We start from the raw sequence: 13,626 nt of genomic DNA on the forward strand, positions 1-13,626 counted from the left end.
TTCTTGCTTTAGCACAAATGACTGCCTTGCCTCTGGAAGGTGCTTGGCTAAGAGTCCTTGAGATGCTTTCAGGCCCTGCTTAAACTGAAACAGGGTCTTATTCCTTACTGAAAAGCACTGCCATCATTCAAACTTCATTTGCCCACACTGCTGTGACTCTTAAGTGGGCTGTAGGAGGAGAGATCATTCTCCAGGAAAAGAGATTTTGAGCACTGAGCAGAATGAGAGGGAGATTATTTAACAATGTTGAATGCAAGGGAGGGGTCCTGGATATTGAATTCTATTTTTTGGAATCTAAACAGAGACAAATGATTCACTTAATATTGACCACCAGTGATCAGATTTTTTTTTGACAGTGCTGGTCTGCTCTGGCTTTAAGCTGGTAAACCAAAGTAATCAGGCAATGGAATGGACTGCCCGGTGAGGTGGTAGATTCTCCGTCCCTAGAGACATTTAAAAAGAGACTGGATGTGGCACTCAGTGCCATGGTCTGGTAACTGCAGTGGTAGTGGATCAAGGGTTGGACTTGATGATCTCTGAGGTCCCTTCCAACTCGGCTAATTCTATGATTCTATGATAATGCTTTTCTCTTCAGCTTATTTTGTACAATAGGAAGGAGAACGGTGGTGGTGGTGGAGGTGAAATAAAACAAATCAAAACAAAACAGAGCTGGAAAACCACTGGGTTGCTAGACATCTAGTGAGAAAAGGGAAAGGATGGGTCTATCTTTGCAGCCTCCCTTAAATCTCATGACACTGCAGTCCTTCTATCATGTTATGATAGGTAACTTCAGTTCAATATTAATATGGCAATCAATACTTTCAGATGAGCACATCCCCACTGAGCTTCTGTAAGGTGCCTTGTACAGCCTTGCATCCATAACCGTCTTGCCAGCACCCCATTTCAGATGTACTGGTTGTAGTTTCAACCCATGGTTACAACCACCTTTGTTACAACTGACTCCAAGACAAAGAAATTGTGATGAATTTTGGGTCTTGCTGGTAAAAGATTGAGAAGCTCTTCTTATTTAACTAGCACGCTGCAGACTCAGGCTATATTTTGAGCCTTGATTTTTTTTTTTTTCTTTCTTTTCTTTCAGCAATGAAGGATGATTGTTTGGGATCCATCATCATCCATCTGGAATAAAACAGTCTTCTGAATCAAAAATTGTTTTGGCTGATCGAACAAATTATACTCAGTTCAATCTATTCTCACTCATCTCTGCTTGAACCCAGGAGTGCAGAAGCAGCACACACTTGTTATACTCTACTGTACTATTTCCCAGTTCCTAATGAGAACCAAGGAAAAACTATGGTACAAATCACTGGCTGCCTGCAGATTGGGAGCCTGCAGAATCACAACGGGGTAATTTAGCTCACAGCTTCGTAAGTGGCCGTGTAAGTATCAGCAGGGTCAGATACAAGTGATAGGTAATTAAATTTTAGACATAAGAAAAAAATCTCTAATTTGAGGGTGGTGAAGTTGTGGCTGCCTCCTCCTTGGAAGTGTTCAAGGCCACGTGGGATGGGGCCTTGAGCAACCTGGTCTAGTGGGAGGTGTCCCTGCCCATGCAGGGGGAATTGGGAACTAGATGATCCTTAAGGTCCCTTCCAACCCAAACCATTCTATTAAAAAAAAAAAAGACAAAAAAAAGACACTGCAGTGAGAGGAACTGGGGTGTTCAAAGACTGCTGACCAGTTTCCCCAGGACTTCTTTCACAGTGTCACAATAGGATGATCTGGGATAAAGAAAGGAAAGCTTGAGTGGCTGGGTGATTTATAACTATGTGTATGTAACAAATACCAGAGAACTACTGTGTAGAATTAGAGGTTTCCCATCCCTAGAACTGTGAAATTTATCTCTGTGCCAAGCCTAGTTGCTAATGCTTAATGGAAGGAACAAAATTACCTGCTCCATGCCAGTGCTTACCCAGCCACCCACACACAAAAACAAAAAAATGCTACAAAGGTCTTATATTCTGTAATTTTGGAGGTGGCATAACAATAGTTAATGGTAGCTCTCAGGTTGGCACAACAGCTCAGAAAGCTCCAGTGCTGCTGTACAACCTACGGAAAGATTTTTTTTTTCCATGGCAGATGGTTCTGCAGCATCAGTTACACTTGGTGTTGGACAGACTTGTTAGGCTCCCAGACTTTCTCCTGTAAGATGGAGAAGTGTTTGGACTAATCTAGCAAAAACTGCATGCAGATGAACTTGTCAAAATTCTAATGCTCAAAACCCTGCCTTTTTGGATGGCCGAAGGGTTTTCAATTTGCAGCAAGAGGCAGCTCCCAATGCACACCAGGACTGCACACCACTGAACACAGTGACTCTCTTGCACTAGAGCTGCACATTCTCCACGTCTGCATCCAAATTCTGTGGCCAGCTTAATCTGCTCTCAAGCTGCCTCATAAGACTTTTTTTTTATATCTACAGAGAAAAACCTCTAGCTTCTGCAAAATCTTATTTAAAAAATAGAGCTGTTGCTATGCTGAAAAGCTTCACTGGTACTCATCACTTGACTTGTCATAATAAATATCTAAAAAATTCCTGTGCAATAGTCTTGCTTTATCACCTTATCTCTATGAAAGTGAGTGATGGGAGAAAACAAAACATGTGAGAAAAAAGTCTTTCCCCATCACTTATACATAACTTTTCCACATATTCAAATTTACTTTCCTGAACTCTCCTAATCTCTGCCCATTTTTTCTATCTTTCCAGTACCTCACAGTTTTCTTCCCTCATGTACCTACTCAAAACTGACCCTAGCATTCATGAACTTTTTTATTTAAAAAAGGCTAAGGATTTGTGTAACATGACATACATACGAAACATGGAATAAAAGGAAAGGCTGCATATTGTAGAGCATGAATTACAAGCTTGTTAGGAGTAATTGCACAATAGAAGCTGGCAGTCTGTGAAAATTCATTTTCATTTCAGTGGCAGAGACAGTGCTCTTTGGCTGGTTTAACAGGAGCATGTCAATGGGAGCAAGAGGCCACGTAAACACTAGAAAAAGTTTTTTCTTTCTGGCAAGTGGATGGGTTTAAGGTGAAGGAAGATAAATAGTGTGTATGGAAATTTAGCTTGCTCAAAAAATGGACAATGAACTTGAAGATTACAATTTAAATGACACCAAAGTAAATAATTACCTGTTTTCCCTTCTCCTTTCAGTCAAATACTATAGGTTGCTTTAGTGGAAATGTACATGAAAATGGCCATTAGAATAAGTTAGCAGTTAGATTCTTTTCTTCCAGAAAAACCTACCAAATTTTCAAGGTCAAGGAAAAACCACCAGTTTCAATCGGTATCTAACACATATTGTTTGTGTTTACATTTTTCACATGTGCTTCTTTTCCCTTATCCCAATATTTTCCTAACAGTTTCTTGAAAGTTCCTTCTTAATCTTTACTAAGCACCAGGTGTTTTTCATCTGTTTCTTCCTTGTTTTGTTTTTGTTTGTTTTTAAGAAGGCAATATATTTTGTCTGCTCTTTTTTGGAAACAAAAAATCTCCTCTAGAGCAATCATCCAGTATCAAAATATCCTTAACAGAACCTCTTTGTACTTTCTCTAGCCATGCAAAATTCTCCTATTGGCATTAGGATGGATGAAGCCCACCAGTATATTCTGAAGGAAAAAATGCTATATGGCTGGGAGTTTCAGTTTATCTTAGCTGTTTTGCACAGTGTTTCAATGAAGGCTGGAAATTCAAATATTGCAGAAGCTCTCAAAGGATGTGATTTGAGTCAAAGCAAATTTCCAGCAACTTTACTCACAGCAACCTTTGGCTTTTCTGCCCAGAAATTAGAAGGCTCATCTAAGCACAGTGTTGTCTGATTCCAGCTTCCTCTGAACACATAAAGAGCTGTAGCTACCTGACCTTGCAGAATCTATTTTGAGAACAAGCTCCTGTTTGATTCAGTTCTGCCTGGGTGCCTATCACTGTCTGAATGCAAAACACATACACAGTTTTCAGGAATATTTTTCAATGGAAAAATATGTTTCAAAATCTAGAGTTTTTCAGCTAAAGACAAATTTTTTTAGCTGCTTTTTGCAATAAGTGAATGAGTAATTTTTGTATTATTTTTGCACACTACTTGAGTGTTCCTAATGGTTCTTATATTGTATATATATTGCATAGCAGTGTGCAATACTTGCTAAACTTCAAACTGAAGGGAAGAAATAACACTTGGCAAAAGTATATTTGTCAGTTCATATGTCCACATCTTTCTTCTTTTAATGACCTACTTCATTTAAATCAATGAGAAAGCTTCTCATTGTTTTACATAAATTACTGGGATCTGATGGTTACAGAGTCTGGTCCAGAAACTAGAATCATATACAGCCATTATCTAACAATCTGCAAAACAAAGAGACATAGTAAAACACATAGCTCACAAATAAAACTCATATTTGTATTGTACAGCCTGCTAGACTGTTAAAATTGTGGTTTTTTGCACACCTGAACTGTTCTTGAACAAAAAAACTGAATATGAAAATGAATCTTGGAAGATTAAACATAAAATCCTGTTTACTTTTCTAAAGATTGTTTCTGAATTATTTCTTCATGTAAATGAGTCTGTATACTCCAATACTTAGTAATCAAGAAGAAGTAAAATGATAGCTTAGTCAGTTACTAAAGATTTCAGTATATAACAGGTTAATATTCTCTGTGAAAGTAAAAATATATTTTTCGAATTTTCCCACACAACTGCAGTTTGGAAAAAACATTTTATCTAATATACTAATTTGAAGGAAATTATTTACACATTAAGAGAAGTGTGAAATCCTGTTAACATCAAAAAAGATCTTGATATTTAGAAGCAATTTTGTAGCAATAAAATAAATATGTTAGGTTCCCAAGCTTGTGATCAGTTCAAGCTTCAAGAATAACGCAACAAAATCACTCTAATAGCCTAATATCTTCTAATTCACATTGTTTATAAAAATCAATCTATTCCTGAAACTACTGTATATAAAATACTACCAAAGTGGTTCTATAAAACAGTTCTTAGAATAAACTTCCCATTATTAAGCTGTGTCATGGAACATAATTATTTCATGTGGCCTTTTAAACCAAACAGTGTGGTTTATGATTCATATACATATTTGACAACTGATGTGTTTTCAGTTGTGAGTCAGTTAAGTGCTCCAAGTTTGTTGGCTAAAAGACCAAACCAGAATGTTTTCTGTTTTCCTTATTAAAGTTGGCCTAATACCTAACAGCAGAGAGAATTATATGTATAACAAAACATGCTTCTCAAAACAGTGAGCAAACCTGTGAAAAGTAGCATGGCACAGTGTTTTCTTCTTAATCATCAGAACAACCATAGAGTGTAAAAAACCACGCAAAAGCTGCAATGCTGGATGATGCCTAAATGCTACTAATTACTGGTTTTTTTAATGTAAAAGGCTCTGTACACATAGCACCAAATTTCAATATTTAGCAAACATCATGTCCTTGTTTTTTTGGTGTGTTTTAGGACAGAAGCAACAGAGAAAGGTATTCTAACACTTACCTTTATGAATTAAAGGTATTTATGAATTAAGGGCTGAAAAAAAACCTGGAGTGTAGGCACAGCCTACACAGAAATATGCACAAACCTTGTCTTTAGAATTTTACTTATCACACAGAGGCAACATAAGTGTATGCAGAACTAAGGGTAAGCAAGAAGGTGCTCAAAAAGATTAATTTTTAATCATTGGTTCTGGGCTGCGGGACTTAAATAAGCAACACTTGGTAATAGGGATTTGGAGGACACTGCCACTGTGTAGCTATTGAAAACTTCAAAGAATCTTGTTGGAAATAGCACCTGTGAGTGTCACTGACACCTGGTTCCATATGGTAGCTCAAGGAGAAGAACTGGAGAGCTAGAGTGAGCTTGGAGACTGGATGAAGAGAGAAAAGAGCTGCTCCAGATGTATTGCTATGGTTCAGAAATCAGAGATTCACTAGTTGGCTTTGGTGATTTTTTTTCCTTGGCTATTGGGTATGTTTTTCCTGCAGAAGCATGTAGTAGTGATTAAAAAAAAAAAGAGTGGTGGGAGACAGAAATTGCTCCTTCTGTTATTTAGAACATCTTGTTCTCTGCTGAGAAGAGCACAGTGCCTGGTTATGGGCGTTACAGGAGCTCAATATCTGTAGTTATTTTTAATCTACATTTTGTTATTCAGTAGTTTTTAACTGCTGTTGAACTGCTCCAGTAGGACACATAGAGGCACAGTTATTGCTAAGAAGAACTGCACTCTGAAGTCTAATTTAAAGGGTGTTCAAAGAGTTTTCATCAGACTGGAAGATGTGTGTCAAAGCGTACTTTCTTTTTCCCATATACAATTCCTACGTCCTACACACCTGGCAGCAATGAGTAAACATGCTCAAATAGTAGAGCTATACCAGTAAAAAAAAAACCAACAAGGGTATAGGCTCGAGCACAGTCCCACAGTTGTCTGTACAGTTTAATTATGAGCATGATTACTGGCATGATTTTAGCCAGTGCCAGCACTTTGCCCAGCCAGAGAACAGGCTTTCTCAGTTTATTAGTGTAAGTGAAGCCCCACAGTTTGGCAGGGAAGACTGGAATAAGAGTGAGCCTATAGCATGCCAAATGGAATTTCTTCCTAAAGAGATTTTGTAAAGGAAGTAATTTGAAAAGTCCCTTGTCCTTTTAATCTAGGCCCTTGCTACCAGAAGGACCCCATTTGAGAAATCTTTTCCCTAACTCTCTCAGGGCAGAACTTATTTCTTTTTTTTTTTAATTCCTGCCATTCCCACTGAAAGGATGTTCCAGAACATGACCATTAATGCAGCCCTTCTCAGGCTGTTCTGAATACCCCCATTTATAACCTGATCCTACACTAGACAACATATAGCACCACACTGCAGAAGTTCTGCATCTCTTTCCATCAGCCAGCTCCTGCTTTTCTCTGCTGCTCTCTGAGCTCTTCTGATACTGCTGACTGGGAAACATTGCTTTATTAGTTAACTTCCCTGTGATTTCCATGTTCTAATTAGGTTTTGTGCCAACACTAACCTTTGGCTTAAAGTGTTCTTATTCCTTCTTGTTTTACTCTAATAATGTGTGTAAATTCAGCAATCACATTCTCTCCTAGCCTTTGCTTCACTAAGCTTAATACAACAAGTTCTTCTATCAGGGAACAGATGAATGTCTCTATCTGACAGTTTTGAGCCTAATTTGAAAATACCCTCTCCTTACCTTTGTTTTCATCCTATATTAGTTGCTGGAGAGCTCTAAGAATGTTCCCTGACAGCTGCTGGAAAGCCACACCAGCTGAATGCCCTGATGAAGTATTTATGATAGTTTGGTGCTAGGTCAAGTGTGGAATGTTTTTAAATGTGCCAATGAGTGTAGAAAAATTTTCTATTTGATACTTTTGAAAGACTGTCCTGAATTATGGGTCTGTTTGCTGTTCTAAGTAGTGTTTAAAGACAGTTTGCAAGAATTTTGCTCTGGCTCATCCTTTCCTGTGAATGTGAAACCCTTAGTCATGCTCAGGCCTGTGGACACATGGAGGAATAGGGCTGGGACAACACCAGTGCAATGGATTTGCAATTCCCCTTGGATGTAGCAACAGAGAGAACGACAGAGGCAAAGCCAGGATGAGGGGGTTACATGTTGTGATTGCTTCCTGGCCTTCAGGTTGCTGCTCATAGGGCTTCCAAAATTCCTGTGTTACGCATTTGTAGTACCTCTGTGTGTAGAAGCCTCCTGCATGCTCTTGCCAGGCTTAATTTGCAGCTTGGCTGTTCATGCTGGTAGGTTTTGCATAGGCACCATTCTAGGCATGAGGAAAAGCACAGGCCACTGTGTGCATGCATACTGGTGGTCCTTTTAAAATCTGGCTTATTAAAAACAGAGCTAATTTAATCATATGTCACATACCTGTGTCTCTAAGAGTAACAAAAAGCTTTTTCCAAGAAGCAGATATCCACTCACTTTATCCACTCACTATCCTAGCAATGAACTGTGTCCCAGACAGTGCAGACACCTGAAACAGAGTTAACACTGCAGTTTGCCACAACAGCCACTCCATCACAGGACAGAGAAACCCTCCCAGGGATGGCTACATCTTCCCATGCCACAGCTGGAAAAATGACATTACTGAACTCACTGATACGGATCTGCTTCTGCAAAGCATACTGTGAATGAGGATATAATGCTGTCTACCTAGAGAAGATGACTTGGAGACGAGGAAGAGAGAAGCCTAAGGAACTATCACAGGAGTAAGCAAAGTTAGCTGCCTCACTTATGACCAGTTATACTGCAATAGTGTATCTTTATAGTTTCATGGTAAGAGTGAACTCGTTGGACCAATACTTTCCCCCAAGTCATATCCAGGTAAATGGACTGAAGTCATGCTAGGGAAGAGTTTTTTAAGGATTTAAAATATTTCTTTTTTTGTTTGGTTGGTTTTTTGTTTTTTGCTTTTTTTTGTTTTCCCAGTACAGTATTAAAAAAATAAAAGCTTCTTTTTAAAACAGTGAAAATATATCTTAGTTAAGGTAAAAATACTAAATATAAAAATTTAAGGTAATATTTAAAATAACTGTGCTATAAAGGCATGTGAATTGTTTAGTCATTTTGACATTCAATAATGGCATATTAACCCTGGTGGAGAAGCATGTGCCTATATACCCACACGGCTGGGAGAGAAGCTCATGCATTTCTGCATAGGAAGTATGTCCTCCTAACAAAGGACATCTGAGGGATTTTGAGACAGTAATGTTCATGCACTTCTGATGCATGTGGGGGTGTTGCAGGCAAGGCAGCGAAGTACACAGCATACAATCAAAAACAAATGCGTATCTGTGCTTGTTACAGGTGTAGGAGTCTCTGCTTCTGAACTGGAAATACTTTTTTCTATTTTCCTTTTTGGCTGATAATCAGAAGAGGTTGAAGGCAAAAATCTGTATTGATTTTCATTTGCTCTGCTCATGTCTTTGAGCTGAGTATCAGACTATTCAGAGTGAGATAAAGGTAACATGCTTGCAGCTGTTTCCAAGGGGGAATGATGGGTCAAATGATGGGATAGAATGTGCCTGGATTTCAATACACACTGACCATTTTGAAACTGAAAGAGTCTTTAAGAACAGAATTCAAAGTTTTTGAAAACACTTGTTTTTTGCAACATGCACACAAACGTAGCTAGATAATAACTCGTTTGTGTATGAAGAAACTAAAAGTTGAGACCTTTATTATGATCACCATTATCACTGTTATTTTTATAGAGCAATTAAATGATAAAATAATCCATCCACATTTTAAAGTGGGGAAGCACCTGCATATATGTGTATATGCTGTGAATGGACAGTAGCCAGGTGTATTAATGCATGTATTGGTTGACTGCAGATTGCAGAGATCTGGTATTTCAATACCATTCTTTAAATATCGCTGGAAGAGATCCCATAAGAATAATTTAAAAAGTACCAAATCATGCTTCAGCAGCTACAGAGATTGCATCATGTTTTGGCAGTGACTTGATCATCCTACTCCACATTGGCAGCATTCAGTATTAAAAGGATAAAATGGCAGCAAAACGGGTCAGCAGCTTCTCTTCATCTGGAGTTTTCCCAGGTAGATAACAAAACAAAAACAAAACAAACATAAAGCTGCAATTGGAGCAGGTCAAAGCCCTGGCCCTTGTGTTGCTCTGATGAAAGTAAACTACAATGATTTCCTTAGATAAGCATATCACAATCCCAAAGTAAAAGATAAGTGCATAAAACCTCCAAAATAGTTATCTTCACTAGAACAGCTATGTGGTTTGTATGGGAGAGTGGCCTTGTCAGCTACATGTCTTGTTCATTTATGGTTCATCTTCAGTCAGCATTATGATGCGTTCACCTCACTGGAGTTTTGGCTGGATGACATGTGAGAGTCCAGATTCTCCTTGCATTTCTCCAAATCATGGAAATATGGGTGAGAGAGAGCAACATAGGCAGATATTCTCTTGGCTGGATTGAATGCTAAACATTTCTGTAAGTATGAAAAGAAGTTGGTTTTAACTAGAAGGTACATTTAACAGCACTAACATTGCATAAACACATTAATGCATGCCACCTGCAATTTATGATCAGTATGAGACATAACAGGGTCTCAGTGGATGCTGCACACTAAGATGACCATCCATATTAAAGCAAGCAGTGAAATCATGGTATATGAGTATGGCACCCCCAAAGCTAATAGAAAATAAGTTAGAAAATTCAAGTATTCACAGTCCAGGAAGTCTCAGAATTTAGGTTTTCTTGAATTCACATGCACATGACATCTGTCTTCTAGACTGCATGGAGCAACTATTCAGTAACAGCTTTTGAATTCCCTCAGTGTTCAATGCACTGTTTTTTGTGATTATACAAGCATGGATGGCACCACAACATTTATGTTCATTAGCAGGCTCATCATTTCTATAGCTGTTGGTGTCTTTGACTTTGTAACCTTCATGTGCTAACATTTTTATGCTCAGCTTTTCCCTCTTCTTCACAGCTGTGCTGTGCTGTGTTTGCCTTCTTTCTGGATCATTATCCCAGCCTTTGTCCAGCCAGCACTGAAATCTCTCTCATAGCCTTGTTTCATACCTTGTTCTTCTCTTTTCCTTTATTCGCTTTCTAGCAGTATTCTTCCTATTATCCTCATATAACCACTTCCTACTCCTACTTTTCTTTTCTTGTATCAAAATGTCTATCATTTAACCTCTGAATTTTAATTCAGTGACTTCCAGTCTTACTCTCCCCTTTCATCTGTGGCTCCCAGTTTTCATCTCTTTGCTGAACAGGAGCAGCTTCTCTTCCCAGCTCACCTCCTAGGCAGAGATATTGTTTTTTTCCTCTCTCCCATCATCCCTCACAGTCACTGAGCACTCTGCCATATTTTATTCCTTGTTGTTCCCAGAATCTAATTTTTGTCCCATGTCTAGCTTCGATTTCCAGGCTGCCTGCAAGCACAACAGATGCATTGCACCCCTGCCATTTCAAGTGTCCAGCTGTAGTCCAGATTACTGCAGCTGGGGGTTGCAGTGATAAGGACAGCAGAGGACAATCTGCTGTTCTGTGGAGATAATGTTGGCCAAAGATAGCTGTTCCTGAAAGTGTGCAGCAAGTCTTTCAAGAGCTGCACTGAGCCCTCTCTACTGAGCCCATGTGAGCCAAGATCCTTTTGAGGCTTCCAGAGAAGAAACTTAAACTTAGTTAGATTTGAACAAGCACAGCAAAAGACAAACTGAGGCAAGGCCATTTCCTATATCCTACTCCAAGTCTGAACTTCAGGGCTGGGTTTTATAACAGATCTATATAATTATGGAAATTATTTAACTGAATTAAGTGTTAGCAGTTGTACAAGAACAATTTGTTTGTTTCTGTCAATCCTGCCATTTTTAAGAGGCAACAGTTGGTGAATTCCAAATCTCAGGTTTTCATCATCTAGCAGAAGGCTGGCAGATGTAATCTGCCTCTACAGCCTATTTGCTGATTTATCCTGGATCCTCTATACTATGAAAAATGATATATCAGGTTTTGTACTCACATCAGTCTTATACTTAAAGAACAATTGAATCAGTACCCTGACATATTTTCCTAGTCTCTAACTATTCTCATCTTTGACAACTCTTGACCCAATGATGCTGTCTTTGTGCTGATGTTTCACATACTTACATGATTTGGACTAACTACTGTTGAGCTTTTCTCTAATAACTATTAAATGGAAGCATAAATGCTTCTTGGCATGTTGCATGCACAGTAGGAACTATCAGTCATGCAGTTTGGAGAACAACAAATAGAAACTCACAAGAAGCAAGTCTTTGCCCAGTTCATCAATATCTGGTACAAATTTTTCAATAGGTTGTGCTGGTCTGGAAGTAAAAGCATTTCTTGGAAGGGCAACATCATTAGGCCAGTCCTCTTCTTCTGGGAGTCCAATTACACTGTGAAAGGAAAAACATAATGTTAGGTCTGAATATTTATGGAGTTTCCTCTTTATATATACATATATATATACTGAGTGGCAGTTTTTAAGTACTTTTGTTTAAATAAGATTAATTGTACAGTAGTGCACTGGTCTCTGTGAATATAGGCTGAAGAGTGAAGGTCCTCTGTGCTTGGCAGAAATCATTCTGTGGCCAGTGCGATTTTCTGGCCTAGGTCTCAGCTTCCTGAGTCTTTTTGTTGAAAAGGGCTGAGTGCTTTGGAAGAAAGTTGCTCAGCTCTTGACTGGATGGTGCAACATATGTCACTCCAGGATGATTAAAAGCAGTAAGTTTCAAAGGGGAATTGCATGCAAGGATCTTTATTCACAAGAATAGGGACTGAGAGAAGAGTGTGGGTCAAGATGAGGGTAAAGCAATAAAAGGGATGTTTCATAATGCTTCAAAGCTACGTGCAGTAATTGTTGCCCAGTTTTAAGCAATTTATTTGCTTCACAAAACAGGTTTTAAAGTCTCAATTCAAAAGTGGAATGGGACTTGAGTGTCTTTATGCTTTTACTTTCAAAAGTGTTTGAGTTTTTCTTTGCCCTTTAATAAAATATTTTAATTTATTTTTGTAACTTTTATTTATGCTTTAAATTATAGAATATATTTATACTTATTAAATAATCATGCTGAGGTTTAAACCGCCCCAAAATAAAAAAGTAGGTAATCCTCCAGTAATGGATCACGGCTCATATATTTTGTGGTTTAGTCTGATGCTAATATCTGTGGGATTGGAACTGGAAAAGACCACACGGTAGTTGTCAGGTTTCAGGGAAAATAAATTTTTAGAGTCTGACAGGAACATGACCAGACACCACTGAAGAGGTGGGTCTGCGCTAAGCCCAGTGCCACTAGGGTGCAGCATTGATCTTTTTTCTTACTGAGATTGCTAAGTGAGACTGTGTGAGGCCACCGGCCAAACACTTTGATCTAAATAATAGGTTACCTCAGTGGTATTACTCCACATCTACCAACATGGATTTTAGACTGTAATTTGGCTCATCTAAAATACCTCCGAAAATTAATATGCTCTTAAAACAACAGTATGTCTAGAAGGGCAAAGCAATTAAAATCTCAGGACCATTTAACTTTACTACATCTGAAGATATCACCGCCCTTCGGAAATGGTAATTAAATGTGTATGAAAAATTTAATTTGACTTTTATCATAAAAGGTACGGTGGGGGTATGGTGAAACTTCCTTGGCCATGGTGGTAAAAGCCATGTTTGAGGATCTGGACACAGTGTAAATATAATACAAATAGCACCACAGGAAGATGGGGAAGTTAATGATTTTGAATAATGATGTTTAGCCTGCCATTCAAATGTGTTCTGTTAGTCCCAGTTTTTTTTAACATTTGCATGAGAGAGCATGAAGAGGGCAGAATAAGCACAGGCTCAAGCAAAGCTTATCAAATAGAAACAAGGAGGCAGCCTGTCAGACAGGTAGGGTGGACGAGACCAAAGGTGGAAAAAAGATCCATTTTCAGTTACACACTCACGTAGTACTCAAAACTCTTAATAATGAAAGTCTGAGTAGATGCCCTCACTCAGGTCTGGTAGCATTACCATTTTGGTGACTAAGTTAGGGAGTGGCTTGGATGTGTTTCACCTCCTGCCAAAGGTTCAGGCCTGGTCTTGAGAA

At 38.6% G+C, this 13,626-nt stretch overlaps 1 protein-coding gene across 4 annotated transcripts in view; it reads right to left on the reverse strand.

The window, feature by feature from the left end:
- Positions 1 to 959: 959 nt before the first annotated feature.
- Positions 960 to 13,626, reverse strand: part of CDK6 (cyclin dependent kinase 6) — a 170,859-nt gene continuing 158,192 nt past the window's right edge. For all 4 annotated transcript variants that reach the window (XM_071735236.1, XM_071735233.1, XM_071735234.1 and 1 more), the window contains exons 7-8: positions 11,802 to 11,937; positions 960 to 9,998 (exon numbers count right to left, since the gene is read on the reverse strand). In XM_071735236.1, the coding sequence (XP_071591337.1) occupies positions 9,852 to 9,998; positions 11,802 to 11,937 (283 nt within the window). In that variant the 3' untranslated portion in view covers positions 960 to 9,851. The remainder of the gene's footprint in view (positions 9,999 to 11,801; positions 11,938 to 13,626) is intronic.

The sequence above is a fragment of the Heliangelus exortis genome, chromosome 2, assembly GCF_036169615.1.
Source record: "Heliangelus exortis chromosome 2, bHelExo1.hap1, whole genome shotgun sequence".
In the NCBI taxonomy this organism is placed as follows: domain Eukaryota; kingdom Metazoa; phylum Chordata; class Aves; order Apodiformes; family Trochilidae; genus Heliangelus; species Heliangelus exortis.